The sequence below is a fragment of the Pleurodeles waltl genome, chromosome 1_1, assembly GCF_031143425.1.
Source record: "Pleurodeles waltl isolate 20211129_DDA chromosome 1_1, aPleWal1.hap1.20221129, whole genome shotgun sequence".
Lineage (NCBI taxonomy): Eukaryota > Metazoa > Chordata > Amphibia > Caudata > Salamandridae > Pleurodeles > Pleurodeles waltl.
Genome location: NC_090436.1, coordinates 227637908 through 227656642, shown reverse-complemented (window position 1 = coordinate 227656642; position 18735 = coordinate 227637908). Strand labels below are relative to the sequence as shown.

At 44.1% G+C, this 18735-nt stretch overlaps 1 protein-coding gene across 12 annotated transcripts in view; it reads left to right on the top strand.

Moving 5' to 3' along the window:
* LIFR (LIF receptor subunit alpha) overlaps nucleotides 1-18735 on the top strand; it is a 478307-nt gene that overhangs the window by 326861 nt on the left and 132711 nt on the right. For all 12 annotated transcript variants that reach the window (XM_069221314.1, XM_069221272.1, XM_069221277.1 and 9 more), the window contains one exon: nucleotides 15034-15166. In XM_069221314.1, coding sequence (XP_069077415.1) covers nucleotides 15034-15166 — 133 coding nt within the window. The remainder of the gene's footprint in view (nucleotides 1-15033; nucleotides 15167-18735) is intronic.

The following is an 18735-nucleotide window of genomic DNA, read 5'->3' as shown; positions in this document are numbered from 1 at the left end:
TCAATACATTTGCAATTTGTTGGTTTCTTCATAATTACGAAAAAAGAGCAACCATATTTTTAAATGAGAATCTTCTGGGCATCTTGAGGAAGAACTTGAAAAACTGATTGGAGCCTATGACACTTCTGTGGTAAACTCAGAACATAGGTTGGAGTTACACTCCTGAGGTTATACTTAGCACATGGATTGGAGTCGGGGACACTCCGAAGGAATACTAGAAGAAAAGTTACTCTCGGTATATAGGTTGGAATTTACACAAACTCTGAAGATATGCTAGAGACCAGAATACACTCAGGAATAGGTTACGCTCTGTACTTTGTTTATATTCGGCACAAAGTTACACTCATCCCAAGGTTGGAGTTACTGAAACTCCCAAGGTATGCTAGAAAACAAGGTTACTCTTGGTATATGGATTGAAGTTACAAGGTTTATTCAGAATTTAGTTTCTAGTCCATGAGCAACATAGTTCAAGCACCAAGGTTTGGAGAGAGGGTCCGGAACAAACACAATCAAGCAGGGCTGAAGGAGAATTTTGGAGAGGGAACTGAAGCAAAGTCTGGAGTTTTGGAAAGGTTAACAGACAGGCATGCTACTACTATAAAGGATTAGTGTGCACTAACCTGAAGGAAAAGTACTTAGCCTTGTCTAGTACTTTTACAGGAGTTCAAAGATGGCAGGCGGGTCAGTGTAAAAAGTTCAAGAGGTTCCAGAATTGTAGCTCATGAAGGGAGACACTGGAAGTGTTGCAGAAGTCAGGATCACAGAATCATCAGTAAGGCTTGGAAGACTAGAGCGCTGGGAGTTTCTAGGTGACTCAGGAGATGAATGCATAAATGAGGCTTGCACAGGGCTGAGTGCTGAAGGTCCAGGCGACTTGGGAGATGAGTGCAGGGACGAAGCTTGTGCTGGACACAAAGCAGGAAGATCTGGGCGACTCATGAGGTGAGTGCAGTTACTTGTGCAGGACTGGAATAGCTATGAGGCCAAGCCCCAATGCATGTTTCAGGGGGTTATTTATACCGAAAGCCAAGAGTGTTCCAGAAAGGCACGTGTCCTATGTGGCAGCGTGGAATATTCCAATTAACTTGGGGAAAATCATGTGTTACATACAGTGGATATGAGGCCTAGCAAGTGCAAACGGTAATTGACAACAAGGTACAATGGAGCCCCAAGTGCATGATGGTACAATGCAATGGTTCACAGTGGAAACGTGACTATCCTAAATGGGCATGTGCCATCTGGAAATGCAAACTAGACTAAACTTGCAATGCAACAGAACAGGGGGGGTTATAGATTCAGGTTTCCTTAGAGGGGGACGCCATGGAGTACTCAAGATGGAAAGGCACCACAGGACAAGGAATGACATAAGGCCGGCTAGTAATACCCACCGCACACAGGGCACAAGATGGTGTCATGAAACTGGACTTTTGTCTGTGTATACTCCTCCTGTCTACACTGAAAAAGCTGGGACTAAATCACTTTTTGCAAACCCTCTTCCTGGAGAACCATCAAAGACCAGGATTGCTGTCAAAGCTTCGGCTGTAACATCACCAGTCAGCCTCAGCTTGCTAGTTTGTCCTGCTGAAAATCTCCCTTTTAGGACATTTCTAAGTCTGATTGTACGGAACTTCACCAAGACTGACGCCGATTTATGTTGAGACTTCCTTGGCACAGACTTCGGACTTCGATTGTTCAGAGCTTTCCCATCTTCGTCAACTACTATTTTTAATTCAAATTTTAAAGATGTATATCTCTAGTTCTACTTATTGGATTTTTGTCCTTTTGTCATCGTTTTATTTATTAAAATTTACTCTGCTTTGCTGGTTTGACTTAGGATTTTTTGGGTTGTGTTTTTACTTTATTAGTCTTGGAGTACTGCATAAATACTTTATACATTGCCTCTTAGTTAAGCCTGACTGCCTTGTGCCAAGCAAACAGAGGGGTAAGTGTAGGTTTATTTAGTGACTTTTTGGTTCATCCTGGTAAGGATTGTGGTTATTATTTTAGATACACTCACAGAACTCCTTCTCCTAATACCCTAATTTCTTACAAATATAAATTCAATGCATGCCACTGTTAGGAATGGTGTCTCTAGTTGGCAGTTGGTTTGCAACCTGTCCAAGTAGGGACCCTCACTCTAGTCAGAATAAGGAAGGTGCCCAGCTCAGATAACCCCTGCTCACCCCCTTGGTAGCTTGGCACCAGCAGTCAGGCTTATCTCAGAAGCATTGTGTAAAGCTTTTGCACATAACACACAGTAATACAGTGAAAACACTACAAAAAGATACCACCCCAGTTTTAGAAAAATAGGCAATATTTATCTATGTAAAACAAGACCAAAACGAGAAAAATCCAACCTAGAGTAATAAAGATATGAATTTTGCAAGAATTAACTTAAAAATACAGTTCCTTGAAGTCAATAGCTCTGTCTGGAGCTATCACGGCGTTGTGATCAACAAATCAAACAGTTCATGTCGGGAAGACCTGCAAACAGTATCTTGGAAATGTAGGGCATCGTGATCGTCACGATGAGATCCGGAGTGCGGCGTCGCAGGCGTCAGTTCCGGAGGTCAGTGCGGGGGTCGTCGGGCTCTTGAAGTCAAACTACTGGCTGATGACAAAGTCAGGAGTGCTGGTGTGGATGGCGTCGGGGCTGCGGTGTGAAGCAGGACGGTGCGAGGTGCGGTACCCACAGAGCACAGTGCAGGCAGCGGCTCGGTGTTGGTGAGACAAGGGCTGCGGTGTGAAGCAGGGCAGTGCGACCTGCGGTGTCTACAGGTCATGGTGCAGGCAGTGTCATAATTGTTGCTGAAGCGCTGTCGTCGGTAGGCCCAAGGCAGCGGCACGGGGCAGGCTCCGTGCTGCGCCCACGGGTCGCAGTGCAGACAGGAGCGTCTGTTGATGTCACTGGCGTCAGTGGACCAGGGCTGCGGGATGGGATGGTGTGTTGTGTACCTCACAAGTGGTGAACTGAGGCCACAGTGCAGGCAGCGGCTCTGGTGTCAGCATAGAGCGTTGTCGTTGTGGAATCCAGGGCTACGGTGTGAGCAAGGTGATGCGGAGTGCGGGTTCCACAGGTCACGGTGCAAGCAGCAGCTCAGTGACGGCATCAGGTGGCGGCCTCTGTGAGACCAGGGTTGTGGTGCGACATGGGGCGCGGCTCCTTGTGGTGTCATCAGGTCACGTGCAGGCAACAGCATCGTTGACTGCATCGCAGTGGTTTTTCTTCTTTTGCAGCACAAAACACAGAGTTCCCAGTGCTGTAGGCAGATGAAACTGAAGACTTTGATATCCTTGAGACTTCCAACAGGAGGCAAGCTGTCCTTCAAGCCCTTGGCAAAACTTTACAAGCAGGATACACAGCAAGGTCCAGTCTTTGTTCTCTTTAAGGCAGAAGCAGCAACTGCAGGCCAACTCAGCAAAGCACACACAGCAAAGGGGAAGTACTCCTCCTCCATCTCTTCAGCTCTTCTCCTTTGCAGAGGTTCCTCTTGATCCAGATGTGTTCTAAAAGTCTGGGGTTTTCTGTCCACTACTTATACCCCTTTCCACCTTTGAAGAGGCAAACTTCAAAGGAAAGTCTCTGTTGTTGACGAGATCTTGCCTTGCCCAGGCCTGGCCCCAGACACATACCAGGGGGTTGGAGACTGCATTTTGTGAGGACAGGCCTTTTAGGTGTAAGTGTCAGCTCCTCCCTCCCCACTCTAGCCCAAGAGACTCATCAGGAAATGCAGGCTACACTCCAGCTCCCTTTGTGTCACTGTCTAGAGGGAATTCACAACAGCCTAACTGTCAATCTGACCCAGATGTGGACTACACAAGCAGGCAGAAGCACAGAATGGTTTAAGTAACAAAATGCCCAGTTTCTAAAAGTGGCATTTTCAAAATGACAATCTAAAATCCAACTTTACCAAAGGATTTATTTTTAAATTGTGAGTTCAGAGACCCCAAACTCCATTGTCTATCTGCTCCCAATGGGAAACTGCACTTAAAAGATATTTAAAGGCAGTCCCCATGTTAACCTATGAGAGAGATAGGCCTTGCAACAGTGAAAACCGAATTTGGCAGTACTTCACTATCAGAATATAAAAAACACATCAGTACATGCCCTATCTTTAACATACACTGCATCCTGCCCAAGGGGCTAATTAGGGCCTACCATAGGGTTGACTTACATGTAGTAAAAAGGAAGGTTTGGGACACTTGCCAGGTCAAATTGGCAGTCTAAAACTCCACACACAGACACTGCAGTGGCAAGTCTGAGACATGTTCACATTGCTACTCATGCGGGTGGCACAATCAGTGCTGCAGGCCCACTAGTAGCATTTGATTTACAGGTCCTGGGCACGCTTAGTGCACTTTACTGTGGACTTTTGAGTAAATCAGATATGCCATTCGTGTATAAACCAATCACCAATACAATTAACATAGGGAACACCTGCACTTTAGCACTGATCAGCAGGGGTAAAGTGTGCAGAGACAATAAACCATCAAAAACAGAGTCGGGCATACCATAAAAACAGGAGGTCAGAAGGCAAAAAGTCAGGGGAAACACACCAAAAGATGCCAGGTTTAACAGCCACCATTAAGAGTTTCAACGTTAGGGTTTTAAGAAAATCCTTGAGATATGAAATACATTGCAGTGAGTTGAATGCTTTAGTAGTGATCTATTAAATCTTAAGTCACCTTCCTTGAAACAAACCAGAAAATTCCCCTTCCATTCAATACCAAACCTGTTCTGCTCTGAGCAGTGTGGGCTAGGATCTGAAATACTGTCTTTTCATTTATGAGTCCTCATTCACTGACCCAAATAATGTAATATTTATTGAATGAGTTCAGCTCATTTGCATTACTTTTCAGAGTAAATAGTACTTGGAAAGAACAGTCAACAAACATTCTGTTCACTACACTAAAAAGATCATCCTGGAAGTACCCAGAAGTAATTTAGAACTATTGCTCTACGCTAGCCTCCTCATTCAGTCATCTTTTTCAGACAAACAATTTAGTTTTGTTTTTCATTTAGGATTTAAAGCTTTAATATTCACTAAAACTGTGAACTCTGTTGTTTCTAAAAAGATGGGAGTGTGGACTTAGTCCTTGGAATAATATAAACATTCTATATATGTAACTACAGAAACGTTTTGCAGTCATGCAGCATTATCTCATTCACAAGGTGTTCTTTACAGTCAGTTCACTTACGGTCTGGCTTCAATCTCCTTTTGCTATTTGGAAACCTTGCTTCAGCTGATCAAGGGAAGTTGGGAAAATCACAAGAGTGATGAGAAATGTTTGACTTAATATCAGCTGTTTGTAATTACTCTGAACTGCAGGTATCATTTACAGTCATGGGGGTCATAATTTCCCCCCGAGGCCAAATTTGCTTACGCCTCTGAAATGCATAATATAAACGCTCATGGAGAGATTTTTGTTTTGTTTTTAGCCTTGCTCATTCACCACCATGTCCCTCTACTGTAGTGCCTTCTCATGAATGTAACTTGGAGTTGTGATTTTTTTTTTTCATAATAAAATCAAAGGAATTGGTAGTACTTTTAATGAGGTCTCTACAGTGACCTCCAGTTCCCGTGTGTGGCCAAGAAAGTCTTTCTCAGTCTCCCCTCTAGTAGAGTTTTCACCTGTATTATTAGAAGGTATGATTACCTCTAAAATCATTGAGATTTCCTCTAGCTCTCTTTATATCCCTGCCCAACGAAAGATGTCAAGATCTGGCCTCTTCTGCCTTTACGGCTTTGAAGGATGAGTCTTTCTTTTACGTCTTATCACCCCACTCACGGGCAAACTTACAGCTGACCCAAACATCGTGGACAGGTGCAAGCTCATTTCCCATTGTAACTTTCCTGCTAAAATAGTGGAAATGTAGATTTTCCTAGTAATTTATGACGGAAAGTTTTAATTTTATTAAAGACACAGAGGTGAATATTATGCATTCTTTTCTTACTTTATTCTCAATAGCAGCAGTCAAGAACTACAGCTCCCAAAAGGACTAGTAACAGGCTAGCCAATGGGAGAAAACAGAATCCAATGTTAGACCAATAAGGGAGACCCTCCAAACCATAGAGACTACCCTTGACTGCAAGCAGCCCTCTTTTCTTGAGCGAGCATATCAAACAGAGTCATAAAACAAAGGGTAAATAAGTCCAACAATTGTTAGAGCGAGGGAAGCGGAGCAGAAGTCCTGAACACAGGCAATAAACCATGAAGCCGTTGATGAAGGATGGAGATCCTGAGGAGTTTGGTGAGAAGAATCCAGAGGATTTCGTTTGAAAATGGAGGAGATGGAGCCACTGGCACTATTCCGAAGCCGAAGGTAATGCTGGAGTCGCTGGGGGGGAAAAAGAAAATACTTGTTAATAGAAACTGTGGTGGGATAATATTCGCCTCTGTGTCTTTAATAAAATGAAGACCTTCCGTCATAAATTACTAGGAAAATCTACATTTTATGACAAGATCGGAGGCTCTATTATGCAAGTTTAAAGCTTGTCAACAACTAACGAAGATGCAGTTCTAACAGGTTTACAATAAAAGGTTTTAAAAACATTGTCACTAGACCAATCTGCCGACCTGAGAATGTCCTCCAAACTGGACCCCAGGGAGAAAGCCTTGGATGCCATTGCTCCCCTAGAGGAATGGGCTCCAAAAACAGAAATATCTATCCCCGCAAGGGACATTACCCACTTAACCCAGCGGGCCAAAGTGGCAGAAGAAACCGGTTTGTGGGGTTTACGAAAGGAAATCAAAAGTTGATTCGCGGAGGACGTTCTCAGGTTACAGGTTCTTTGTTCATACTCCTTTAAACAGAGACCCACACACAGCTTTGGTTTGTCAGGAAAGAAAGGGTAGAAGACAGAATGTAGATTGGTTTTGGTATGTTTTGAAATATGAAATAGAACACCCGAAGGCAAGAATTGCCAGGCGGAAACGTCTAGAGATTTGACATCTGATACTCGTTTAATAGAAATTAAACGTAACAACATAGTTAACTTAGCAGAAAGCATTTTAAGAGAAAGACTTGGATTGTCTGGCCAAGAAAGAAGAAATGTTTAAACTAACGAAACATCCCAAACATGGGAATACTTGACAGTCGGAGGTCTCGAAAGTTTGACACCTTTCAAAAGTCGACAATTTTAAGGATGTTCTCCGATTGGCCTGCCGTCAATGTTCGAATGGTTCATAGATATAGCAGATCTGTAAAGGTTTATAGTTCGATAAGATTTACCTGTACCAGCTTGAGCAGCTAAAAAATTAATAATTAGATTCAGATCTGTTGAAAAGGGATTGGCACATTTTCCCATACACCAGCCTGACCAAATAGACCAAGCTGATCTGTAAGCTCGTCTTGTACCGGGTGCCCATGCATTGCTAATGAATTCCGAACTTCTGACGAAATAGGGAAGGTCTGCTGGGGAAGACGGAGATCTTCCAAGCTTAGAGGGTCAAAGAATTGTCGAGAATTAGGTTGTGGGGAGAACCCAAAGGGTCTAGGGGAAGAGACGGAAACACTGGAAGCAGAATTGGGAAATCTACTGCTAACTCGAGTAGAGGAGGAAACCAAACCTGGGATTGCCAAAAGGGAACTACCAGGATGAGAGAAGCTTTCTGACTCCTGACTTGGTTCAGGACTCTGTTGATTAAGATGAAGGGAGGAAAGGCATAATTGAGCGCACGGGACCAATCTTGGAGAAAAGCGTCCGTAGCAATGGCCAGAGGATCGGGACGCCAACTGAAGAAAAGAGGAAGTTGAGCATTGAGTCTCGATGCGAAAAGATCTATGTGAAAAGGACCCCATTTTCTTACGAGTTGAAGGAAAACTGACTGGTGCAGTTTCCAGTCGCTGGAATCTGTGAGATAGCGGGAATGCCAGTCTGCAGTGGAATTCAAGGACCCTGGGAGATACTCGGCTAGAAGGGAAAATTTGTGGGACAGACAGAACTCCCGAAGGCTCTTGGCCAGAAGGGCGAGGGGCCTGGACCTGGTACCTCCAAGATGGTTGATGTATCTTACCACGGATATGTTGTCCATACGGAACAGAATGGAGCATCGCACTCTGTTTTTTGTAAAACTTTTGATCACAAAGGAGCCTGCAAGAAGCTCTAAACAATTTATGTACAATTTTAACTACTCTGTGGACCATATACCGCCAGTCGATATCGAACCACATCGGGCGCCCCAGCCCGTGCGACTTGCATCTGATTCTAACACAAGATCGGGCACAGAGGGGAAGATGGATCTGCCGTTACAGGCATGGGATATCCACCACTGAATTTCCATTCGAGACTCCTCGTCTAGAGACACGAGGTCGGAAAAGGCCAAACCTCGTCGAAGATGAAGGATTTTGAGACGTTGTAGTGCGTGATAATGCAGTGGTCCTGGGAAGATGGCCTGGATTGAAGAGGAGAGAAGACCTACGACCCTTGCGAGAGACCTGAGGGAAATTAGGTCTTTTTGCAGTGTTAGAGTCAGTTCTCTTTTGATTGCGGCCATCTTGGAAGAAGGGAGGAGAAGAGTGGCCAAAACAGAGTCTATTTGAAAACCTAGAAACTCTATTTGTTGGGAAGGAACAATCATGGATTTCTCGTGATTTATAAGAAAACCTAGTTCTGACAGGAGTGAAGTTGCTGTATGTGGATGAGCCAGAAGGGAAGATACATTCTGATGCATGAGAAGAATGTCGTTGAGGTAAATTATAAGTCTGATGCCCAGAGATCGAAGATAGGCCACGACGGGTTTCAACAGCTTCGTGAAGCACCAGGGTGCCAAAGATAGGCCAAAAGGAAGGAAGGAAAACTGATACGTTTTTGACTTTCATTGGAATTGTAAAAAATTTCTGTGAGAAGGATGAATAGGAATGGTAAGATAAGCATCCTGCATATCCAATCTGACCAACCAATCGTATTGAAGGAGAATATCCCTGAGATGGATAATGGTTTCCATCTTGAAATGTCGGTAGACAACAAACTGGTTAAAAGATTTTAGATTGATAACCGGTCTTAGTTTCTTGTTCTTTTTGTGGACGAGAAAAAGGGAACTGATGAAACCGGAAGAATCTGGGACGCAAGGTTGAATCGCGTTTTTGTCTAAAAGTGACTTCATTTCTGAAGAAATGAGAGAGGACTTTGAGAGAGAAAATCTTGAGGAAGGAGGAAGATGGGATGGGAAAGGAGGAGAGAGGAGTTCGATATAGTAACCCTGAACTGTGCTTAGAACCCATGGGTCTGAAGAAATCGACCTCCACTTTGGTAGGAAGAAACGTAACCGGCCTCCCACAGAAAGGCCAGAAAGTTGGCTTACCTTGAGTACTGGAAGACCTGGAGTAGCAGTGACCACGGTTGCGGAAGCCCCTTGATCTTTGTGGGTAAAACTGGGGTTTAAATTCTTGGTTGTAGGTAGTGAAGGAGTTGGAATAGCCTCTTGAGCCTTGGTTCCGAAATGTGCGGCCGGTAAAGCGGCTCCTGCCTCTACCGGCCCTGGCAAAAACCCGCTGGTTAAAGACCTTTTTTAAAGACTGTTGGGCTTTGTCCAAAGAAGAGAAAGTGGAAACAAAACGGCTGAGGTCTTTGATGAAAGAATCGCCGAAAAGTTTGCCATCGGCCTGAATGCCGGGATCCAAAGTGGCAAGGTTAGCTAGCTTAGGGTCCATCTTAAGAAGGAGACCCTTACGTCTCTCATGAATGTTTGCCGAATTGGCATTTCCCATGAAGCAGAAGGCTGTTTGGGTCCAAAGAGAAAGATCCGAAGGATTGATCAGAGAATCTTCCAACCTGGCTGATTCAGCTAAATCGAAAATTCTAGCGAGTGGTCCCACTACGTCCAGAAGTTAATCCTGGCACGTCGTCCAGGCCTTGTCCACCTCTTTACGGGGATCCTTGCAGAATTTTATGAGAAAAGTTATAAGCGACTGGTCAATAGTCAGAGTGGCTGTGATGTTGGAATCCAACGTAGGTCTAGGACATTCAGATTTTAACTTCGATCGTGTTTGCTTGTCTAAAGGAAGACGCAAACGAGAAGCTATGTAATCGCCCACGTGATCCATACGAAGCCACTCAGTGGAATTAGGGTGTTGGATCAGGGATGAATCAAACATCGGGACACCCTCTGAATCGACAATACTGTGAGCGGGATCATTAGAAGAGAGTTTGGAACGTTTAGGAGGAGGAGAGGATGGAGGAATAAAATCATCAGGATTATCAGATTCGATAAATCGTCCATGTCATCATCATCTGTGTCCAATATTTTTGAGATAACTATCTTTTTCGGTGCGGTAGTATGTTTTGATTTAAATTTGCATTTTATATGAGATGAAAGTTTTTTAGTAACATTCCCCTCCTTCTTAGGAGGCCTGGGAGGAATCAAGTCCTCAGTCTGTTGTGAGGCAGGCTCACCTTCCAATTGTGCGCCTTTACCCGGTTTAGTCACAGTTAATTTGCGTTTTCTGCCTTCCCCCGCAGAATGGGCCAGAGAATTGGACACCATGGACTTTACAGTATTTTCAATGTTTTTTGACATTTTGTCCATAAATGCTTGTAGAGCATGTTTTACCGATGTTTGAATAAACATATTTAAATCCTGTTTAAAGGTTTCCTCATCCTCATTAATATCGGGCATTATGGGGGAACTGTCAGGCTCCATTATCAAGAATTATTGCCAAAACGAAGGAAAAACTGTAAATATGTAGGAATTGGAGTGTATATAAAAAACCTGGGCAGGCAGGGGTTAACTGAATGAGCAACACGCTCTCCAGAGAGGAAAGACCACTCCCCGAGGGCGGGGCCGCACTCTGATGCCGGTCGAAGGACAAGCCTCACCCCTCAGACCTTCGCTGCCAGACGGAAAGAGCAGCGCGACGAGTCGGGCCTCCCGAACTATGGAGGGCACCCAAGAAGTGGTTCTGAGAAAGGAAAATGGCTTCCAAAGCGGTGCACAGTCCACGAAACCGTCCTGGAGGTCAGACGCGCGAGGAAACACAGCACGCTGACAGGGACGAGAAAAGGCGGCCAAATAGAACGCGCAGTGGTTGAGCCGCGCGCCACCTAAGAACACAGTAAACGGGAAGGGAAGGGCCAGAATAAGTTAAACGTGCAGCAAAACCGAGTAATTAGACAAATGAATTATTAAAGAAATAAAAGTTAATGTACAAAGTTAAACAACATACATTTTCACAGTGAATAAAGGAAAACCATGAAAGAGTACTTATCTTGACTGCGAGCAGCAAGAAAAGACAGCTGCTTGCAGTCAAGGGTAGTCTCTATGGTTTGGAGAGTCTCCCTTATTGGTCTAACATTGGATTCGGATTCTGTTTTCTCCCATTGGCTAGCCTGTTGCTAGTCCTTTTGGGAGCTGTAGTTCTTGACTGCTGCTATTGAGAATAAAGTAAGAAAAGAATGCATAATAGAGCCTCCGGTCTTGTCATAAAATCTAATAAGTCTCCAGCTATCGGAGTATTCATCATATTCCAGTGACTTCGATATTGTTCAATTCGGATTTTGCTCATATTTTAGCATGGAAATTGTACTAGTCTTCTCTGTCAGTGATATTCGGATGATCCAAGATAAAGTAGGTCAGGCTGCCGTGACCTTAATGTACCTATGAGCAACGTTCAATACCGTACCCCTTGCCATACTTAGGACTCACTTCGCAGCCATCTGCATTCAAGATTGCATGGAAATTGCTAGCCTCCTTTCAAGCAGTCTTAATCACTTCCTTGTTCAATAGGATTTTAAACATATTCCATGCCGGTTGCCACTGAACACAATGCCATCCTGTCCACTATTTATGTGGCGCCAGTCCTATGGCCTCAACTTCTACTTGTATGGAGGCGATACCTCATTCTGCGCTGGAAAAGTAACTTTTACTGGCTTCAAGGGCATTTCAAAGATTGCATGTGTGTGCTTATGAACTAGATGAACTCAAATTCATAACAGCTAGATATGGCAAGACTGAATTGTTAGTCTTTCAGAAGTCAATCTCTGTGGACTCATAATTGGTGGACTTCTGAGCTCTGCTCCATCCCCTGCAACAACCGTGCACAATTTGGGGTTAATGTTCGATTAACAACTCCGTTCCACAGCATAAATTTACAAGCTTTCAAGTATTTGATTCTTTATGGTATGCATTATTAAGACAAAGATCCATCTTTTTCCCTCCAGCCTCAGGAAAACTGTAATTCTCTTTATCTTAGCCTACACACCCTATAGGTGGACTCCAGGGCAAACACAATGCAGCTGTGCATTCTATTCTTAGGCTAAACAAGAGAACTGTTACATCCTCTCATCTGACCTGTTAATTGGCTGCTTAATCTAAAAATACGCCTAACCAAAGTTTTGTGTCTGTCTTATGGCTCTTTATAGACCACGTCTGCTGTAGTTATGTAAGCTGGTCTTGCACCATACCACAAGAAGACCATTGAACTCAGTCAGTGCCACTCCTGTAACTGTTCATCGTCTTCACCAAGTACGTTTAGGAGGAAGGTTATTTCCAGTACTCTTGACCAAGACTTGGAATTCTCTTACTCTAGCCTTGTGAGCAATGTCTAATTTGGCTTATTTTCAGGAAACAGCTGAAAACTCATCTCTTTTCCTCTTCTATTTCTTAGGTATTTTTTTTCATGGGACCAAGCTCTCAGTATCTAGCTGATAGGGCCATAATACTCTAGCCGCAGGGTAGCCTATGTGCTTTAAAAATACATGAAATAAGATAATAAATAAAGGGGTTTACATGCAAGGGGAGATAAAACATGTTACAAAATCTGCACAAAAACATCAACACCTCTTGGACAGTTGTATGCTCAAAGCTACTTCCATGAAACCTGTGTAATTAAATGCACTTTTGTTTTTCATTGCTTGGGTAATACCCAGGTTTGGAGCCAAACTATACAAGCAATTCAAAGGGAGTGAAACCTCCAGTTTCCAGGATACCACCGATCGATATTCAGTTGAGCGTTGTGAGTGGCTTTCTTCACTTTTTAACTTAGTTTTATGCCCATATCCCCTAATCGTCTGCTTCTTCTTCTCCTGCTCCTGTTACATGAAGCAGGGTTCAGAGTATGAGCCAGTATTTGTGCTATATTTGTGGCAACCACGTCTTATAACCATGGCTGCAGCCCGCAACCACATCCCCCCCTTCCCCATGAGAGTATCTGATAAGAGCAGTTCCATTGAAGAACTAAGTTGTAGTCGGATTTTGCTTGCTCACTCAGTGGTCGTTTGAAGTAGAATGACATTCTTGTGGACATAGTCCCGTCCAGAGTGAGTGAGTGAGCGAGGGTCGCTGTAGGATTAGTCACATTTATTGCGCATGTATCATTTACCATAAATCTCATGGTGTGCAGACTAGGAGGTAAGGGGAGGTACAGAGGAGAGGTCTGAACACTGACTGCGGCCCACTGTCACATACCCCTACTACCTCTGCTCGATACACCTTAGGAAACTCTCTGGCCTTTCTCATCTTTTGTGCTGCTTTGACGCCTGAATAGCACTGGACAAACGCAGCACATATTTCTCCACCTGACTTCTGCTACCTACTGGGAGCAGAGCATATATAGCAAAGGAGAAGCAGCAGATGTGCAGGTCAGGCTTTGTCCTATCTGCTGCTGCCAGCCACTGGAGTATGCTGACATAATGTAGCAGCAACCAATGCCTAAACCACCAAAGCTCCCAAGCAAGAGCTTAGCGCAGTTACTGAACAACACAGAAACATATGTTGTTTGAATGTAGAAGGTACGATAGAAGCTAACTTCGACAGTGTAAAGAGTGACCTTAGAACTTAAAATGTAATTCTCTCTATAGCTTTAATAATACCTGCATCATTTTTAGAGACCAGTATCAGATGTACTGGTTACTAGTTGTCATTTTTATGTTGTCACTAAATGTGGCTTAACTCAGTTGAATTGTGTCTTGGGAACTAAATGTATGAAGTAGATATACAATCTGTCCCAGATACCCCTTTTCATACACCAGCCTAGCAATAAAGAGTCACAGTAGACCACACAGCATGCTCTTAGCTATATCCCTTGCAATCTACTACCTTGCACATCAACTTCACTTAACCAGTCAGAGTAAGTAGCATGGGGAAGAGCTCTGTTAGGTATTCCAGTCATCCCACAATACAGGACATCAGAGAAACCAGATGATAATTCTCCTGTATCACCATCCCCTTCAATTGTTCAACACCTGACATCCAAATGTACGCTTTCATCTCCAGAGTAGTCAGCACACACTTACAGAGTAATCTGGACCATCTAACTTGTTTCCCTTCTGTTTCTGGAGAAGGATTGTTTAACAAAGTAGTGCTCTGTAAAATTGTCTTCAGTTACTCCTGTTAACCAAGCATGCTTCTGAGGATCTGATGCTTGAGGGTGACGGACGGCCTCAAAGCACGACGAGGGCTTTTAACAAGGGAGAGGGCCTTTAATAGCCGGTAGAGCCCGCTACCTAAGGCTATTAGAACATTCTGCCATTAGAGGGCAGAATGTTCTCCTAAATAAAACAAAGGCTTCACGGAACCGGAGGGGATTACAATCCCATCAGGCTCTGTGAGGCTTCATTCACAGCTGCTGCTGTGAACAAAGAAGATTGGAATGTTGGTGCTGCGGGCTTTTACCGGCCAGTAAAAGCCCGGAGCACTCCATTGTTTTCAATGGAGCTGCCAACATTCCAGTGTTCTAATACGGATTAAACCCTCTTCTGAACAGTGGACAGGTGCTTTATTTATTCCTGACACTGTCCACCTCCAGTGAAGCTCGTCTGGCAGTCACCTTGGATCTCCCTTGAGATGTCCACCGGAGCCCACAAAGCAAAGCAGCAGTAGGGAACAATTATATGACCACTTGCCCAAAAACTATTAACGTTAGAACTGGGAAACAGCAGTGCATCCTGTCACAAGGTTCTCCAACTCATTCTGCACCCTTGAGGTGGCCTATTGTTATAAAAACAAACTTGTGTACAGCAAATAAATTGTACTTGTAAAGAATGTGCTGCATAGATACACCTCCATGATGATGTTTATTGTTTTTCCTTGCAGACCCTCCTGATGTCCCACAAAACTTAAGCTGTGAAACTCGCTTGTATGATGTAATCATATGCAGTTGGAATGTCGGGAGACCAACAGGATTGTATTCAGACCGCCGTGAAACAAAGTATTTCTTGTACGAAAGGTATGGCAGTGATTGTTTGAAGTGATTTTAGAATTGTTATACAACTTACTAATCTTATTTATACTGTTCTTTACATTTTATGGTTAGTTGGCAAAATTAGTATAAGAAACATTATGGTTGCCAGTTTGTTAGTCTTTCTAGTCTACATAAATACATTTAGAAGTTAGTGCGTTTTAAAACTTGAACTCCTGTAGTACTAAGGAATGGTGAACATGCATCCACACCATGAGGCAGCAAAGCCTCTCTTCATAATATTCATCAGTGGCGGTGCTTGTGCCATTTGCTTGCATTGCCTAGACCAATGGTGCCATCCAGAATCATTAGCATCCTGCACAACTTTGTGAGAGGTTCCCACACTGATGGATCTCCACCACACTGCAGAGCCTACAGGAGTCTACATAGTACCTCTTAGGGCTTCTTGTTTTGAGCTATTGTGCTCTGGTATCTTAATCTGTCTTCCTAATTTGGAACCTGTTGGGAATGCTGTTAACTGGCCAAATGTGCAAAGTACACTTAAATGGTATGTTCAAATGTACTTCCTGCTATTTACATGCTCATCCAAAAACTTTGGGCTCCGACTCTGTTCCAGTTTCCGTGGACACCACAGTGCTCTGTGAGTGTTAGGTCTCACCTGCAACAGCGTGTATATACATGCATATGCTCTTTCTTGCGAAAAATATTGTATAACAAGGGGCTTGCAGTCCCTCCATTGCTTAACCTTCATTGACTTCATGGTTTCTCTTATTTGCTGCTTTCTAATTGGCCAGCATTTGCTGGCTTCACTTCCTTTTCTCCCTGCCGGAGCATTGACCAAATGCTGATGGCTTCAGCTTCATTGCGGTCCTTCCACTGATCACACTGTGATTGAGGCACTACTTATATTTATTCTTCTTCCCTGCCAATCTTTTTGAACCTCTTGCATTCTGTAGCTATGCTTTTAGTATGCTAAGCACACCTCAAGGAAGCCCATTTTCCCTTTGAAATAAATGTGTAATATGACAACATATGTTTTCTCCTTTTATTGTGATAACAGACACTACCTGCTTCCAAATACATTTTCACTAACAAATGGGTGCAATTACTTTCTTTATGTGATAGGATTTTTTTTGCCAAATTACATTTTTTTTCATTGCTCTGAATCACACAGGGGTTGTTCCAAGACCTAACAAGCACTGGCAACGCCTATAGGTCTCGTCCTCTGAGAATCCTGCCTCTGCTATTGCCTTTTTTCTCTGCTGTTCACCATGGACATTGCCAACTCTGTCAATTATTTGTAGCCTCACTGTATAGTAGACCACGCCACCTCGAAGACCAAAGTGAGTGAACTCATGGTGGGCTTCATTTCTGGAGGGCGTGGGACCACCCTGACACCGTTGGTCCACTTCAGCTCGGGCTAGGCGGCTCGGGTGCAGTGGTGATGTCCAGCGTCCCGGTCCTCTCAGTTCTTGCTTGGGTGCCTGCGGATGCAGGGGAACAGCTCCTCTACTCCAAGGGAGTTCTTCTTGGTGCTTTGCAAAGCACTGGCAGCTATCCAGGTTTCTTGGAGGCAGCAGGGCAGGTCAGTTGCTCTTCACGGGTCAGGTGCAGCAGGCAGGCCGGCTGGGTTGAAGCCAAGTCAGTCGTACTCCTCGGTCCTTGGGTTCAGCAAGCTTCTTGCCCACTCCTTCTTTTGTGTCCAGCGAAGATCTGAGGTTCTGGTATCATGGGGTCCCCTAAATACTCAATTTAGGAGGCGTTAAGGGGAGTGAAGGGTAGTAGTCAATGGGATACTTACCCTTGGGTTCACTACACCCCCTAGATGACTACTTCCTGTGGGGAGTGAGCCACACCCTGTCCATTAACTGTCCAGAGTTCCTAAATTCCACCACATGCAACATGATGGAATTTCCTAAGTCCTGTCCACTTCAGGCTGATCACCTTAGGGGTGTTCCATGTCTGGAAATGTGACACTCCTCCTGCATAGCTATTTTCCAACCTGTCTAGATGCTAGATGGGCCCTGGGGCACAGGGGTTGGCATCTTCCTCTGAGAAAGGACAGATCTACATACCAAAGGTGTTGGGCTTCTTTGAAGCTCCCTGCTTGGAATGCAGGTCATCTTCTGGGGAGGGGAGTTCAATACCCCAGCCTGGACAGTCTTTCATTTCTGATCTCCAGAGAGCAAAGACTCACTCTGTTGGTGGCAGGCTGGCCAGAACTGGTCAGTGAGCTCACCAGCAGTAGGTAAGTTTTAAGGTGCCCTCTTGGTGCATGTAGTAACACATCCATCACAGGAATCAGCAAAGGATTATTAATATGAGATGTTTGATACAAAACGTCCCTATTTTCAGTAAAGCTATCATGTAGCTGGGGAACTCATATTGATCGGTGTCTAGCACATATATTTACAATGGCTTCACTGCATGCTAAAATGTCTAAGAATCTAAAAAGACATAGTAGGGGCTCTTGTGGAGATGTCCGAACATGTAATATAATACACCCTGCCTTAGGGCTGTAAGGCCTGCTGTAGGGGTGACTTCCAAATATTGCAGGCATTGTTTGAGGAGACATGGCATACAGAGTGTGTGCCATGTCTTGTTTTCACTTTTTGGGAGCACTGTGCACGCAGCCTGCAGTGGCAGTCTGCATAAGGTTGGTGTGGGGTTCCTTAGAGTGGCACAAGTTGGGTACCCAAGCCCTAGGTACGAGTGGTACCATTTACTAGGGACTCCAGGAGGTGCTAAAGTGCCTGGTCACTTGGGTATCAAGTGACCAGGTGTTGTGTTTTGGGGAAGGAACACCGGCACTGGGGCCCTGGTTAGCAGCGACCCAGTGCACTTCAGTCAAAGTTGCATTAAAAAAAAAAACAGGCAAAAAGTGGGGGGATACTGCAACCTGAACCCAGCTTCCTACAACGTCTTAGAGCACATTACTTAGCATGAAGGTTACATGTTGAAATATGCTAATACAGAAACACAGATAGATGATGGCTCTGTGCATCCTAACTATTAGGCGGCAAAGCCTCTCTTGATAATATTCATCACTGGTACAGTTTGTGCCATTTTCTTGCACTGCCCATTTTAATTGTTGATGAGCACCATTTAGTAAAGCGATGGATATCAGGTCCAAACTATGTTCCAGTAAACATCTGACGGGTCGGGGGATTAACATTGGGTGGGACCTCACTGTCAATTTTAACAGTATACTAGGTAGGGTACAACAATTGTTTTGATTTTACTGTCCATCTTTCCCCGCCGTTCCAAGGCTCCTCTGACTACGAGTGTTCTCTTTAGTCCATTTTCATTTCATCCTGTCCTTCACCTTTCCAGTGCACCTTTCTTTCTTATTCTTCACTGCATTTACACATTTCTACTCACACCATTCTCAATAGCTGCCAACTTGACCATTGATATTTGATTGACACATTTATCCAATTCTGGCTTCTTAGCTAAGATCTTTTTGCATTATGGGTCTTGTAGTTTTCTTTTGCCCCCCTATAGGAGCTTCCAAATCACAGTATTTGAGGTGCTGATTGCTAAATAGACAGGACTGGTGAAGGTGACACGCATGACATCATGGTCACTTTGCAGCT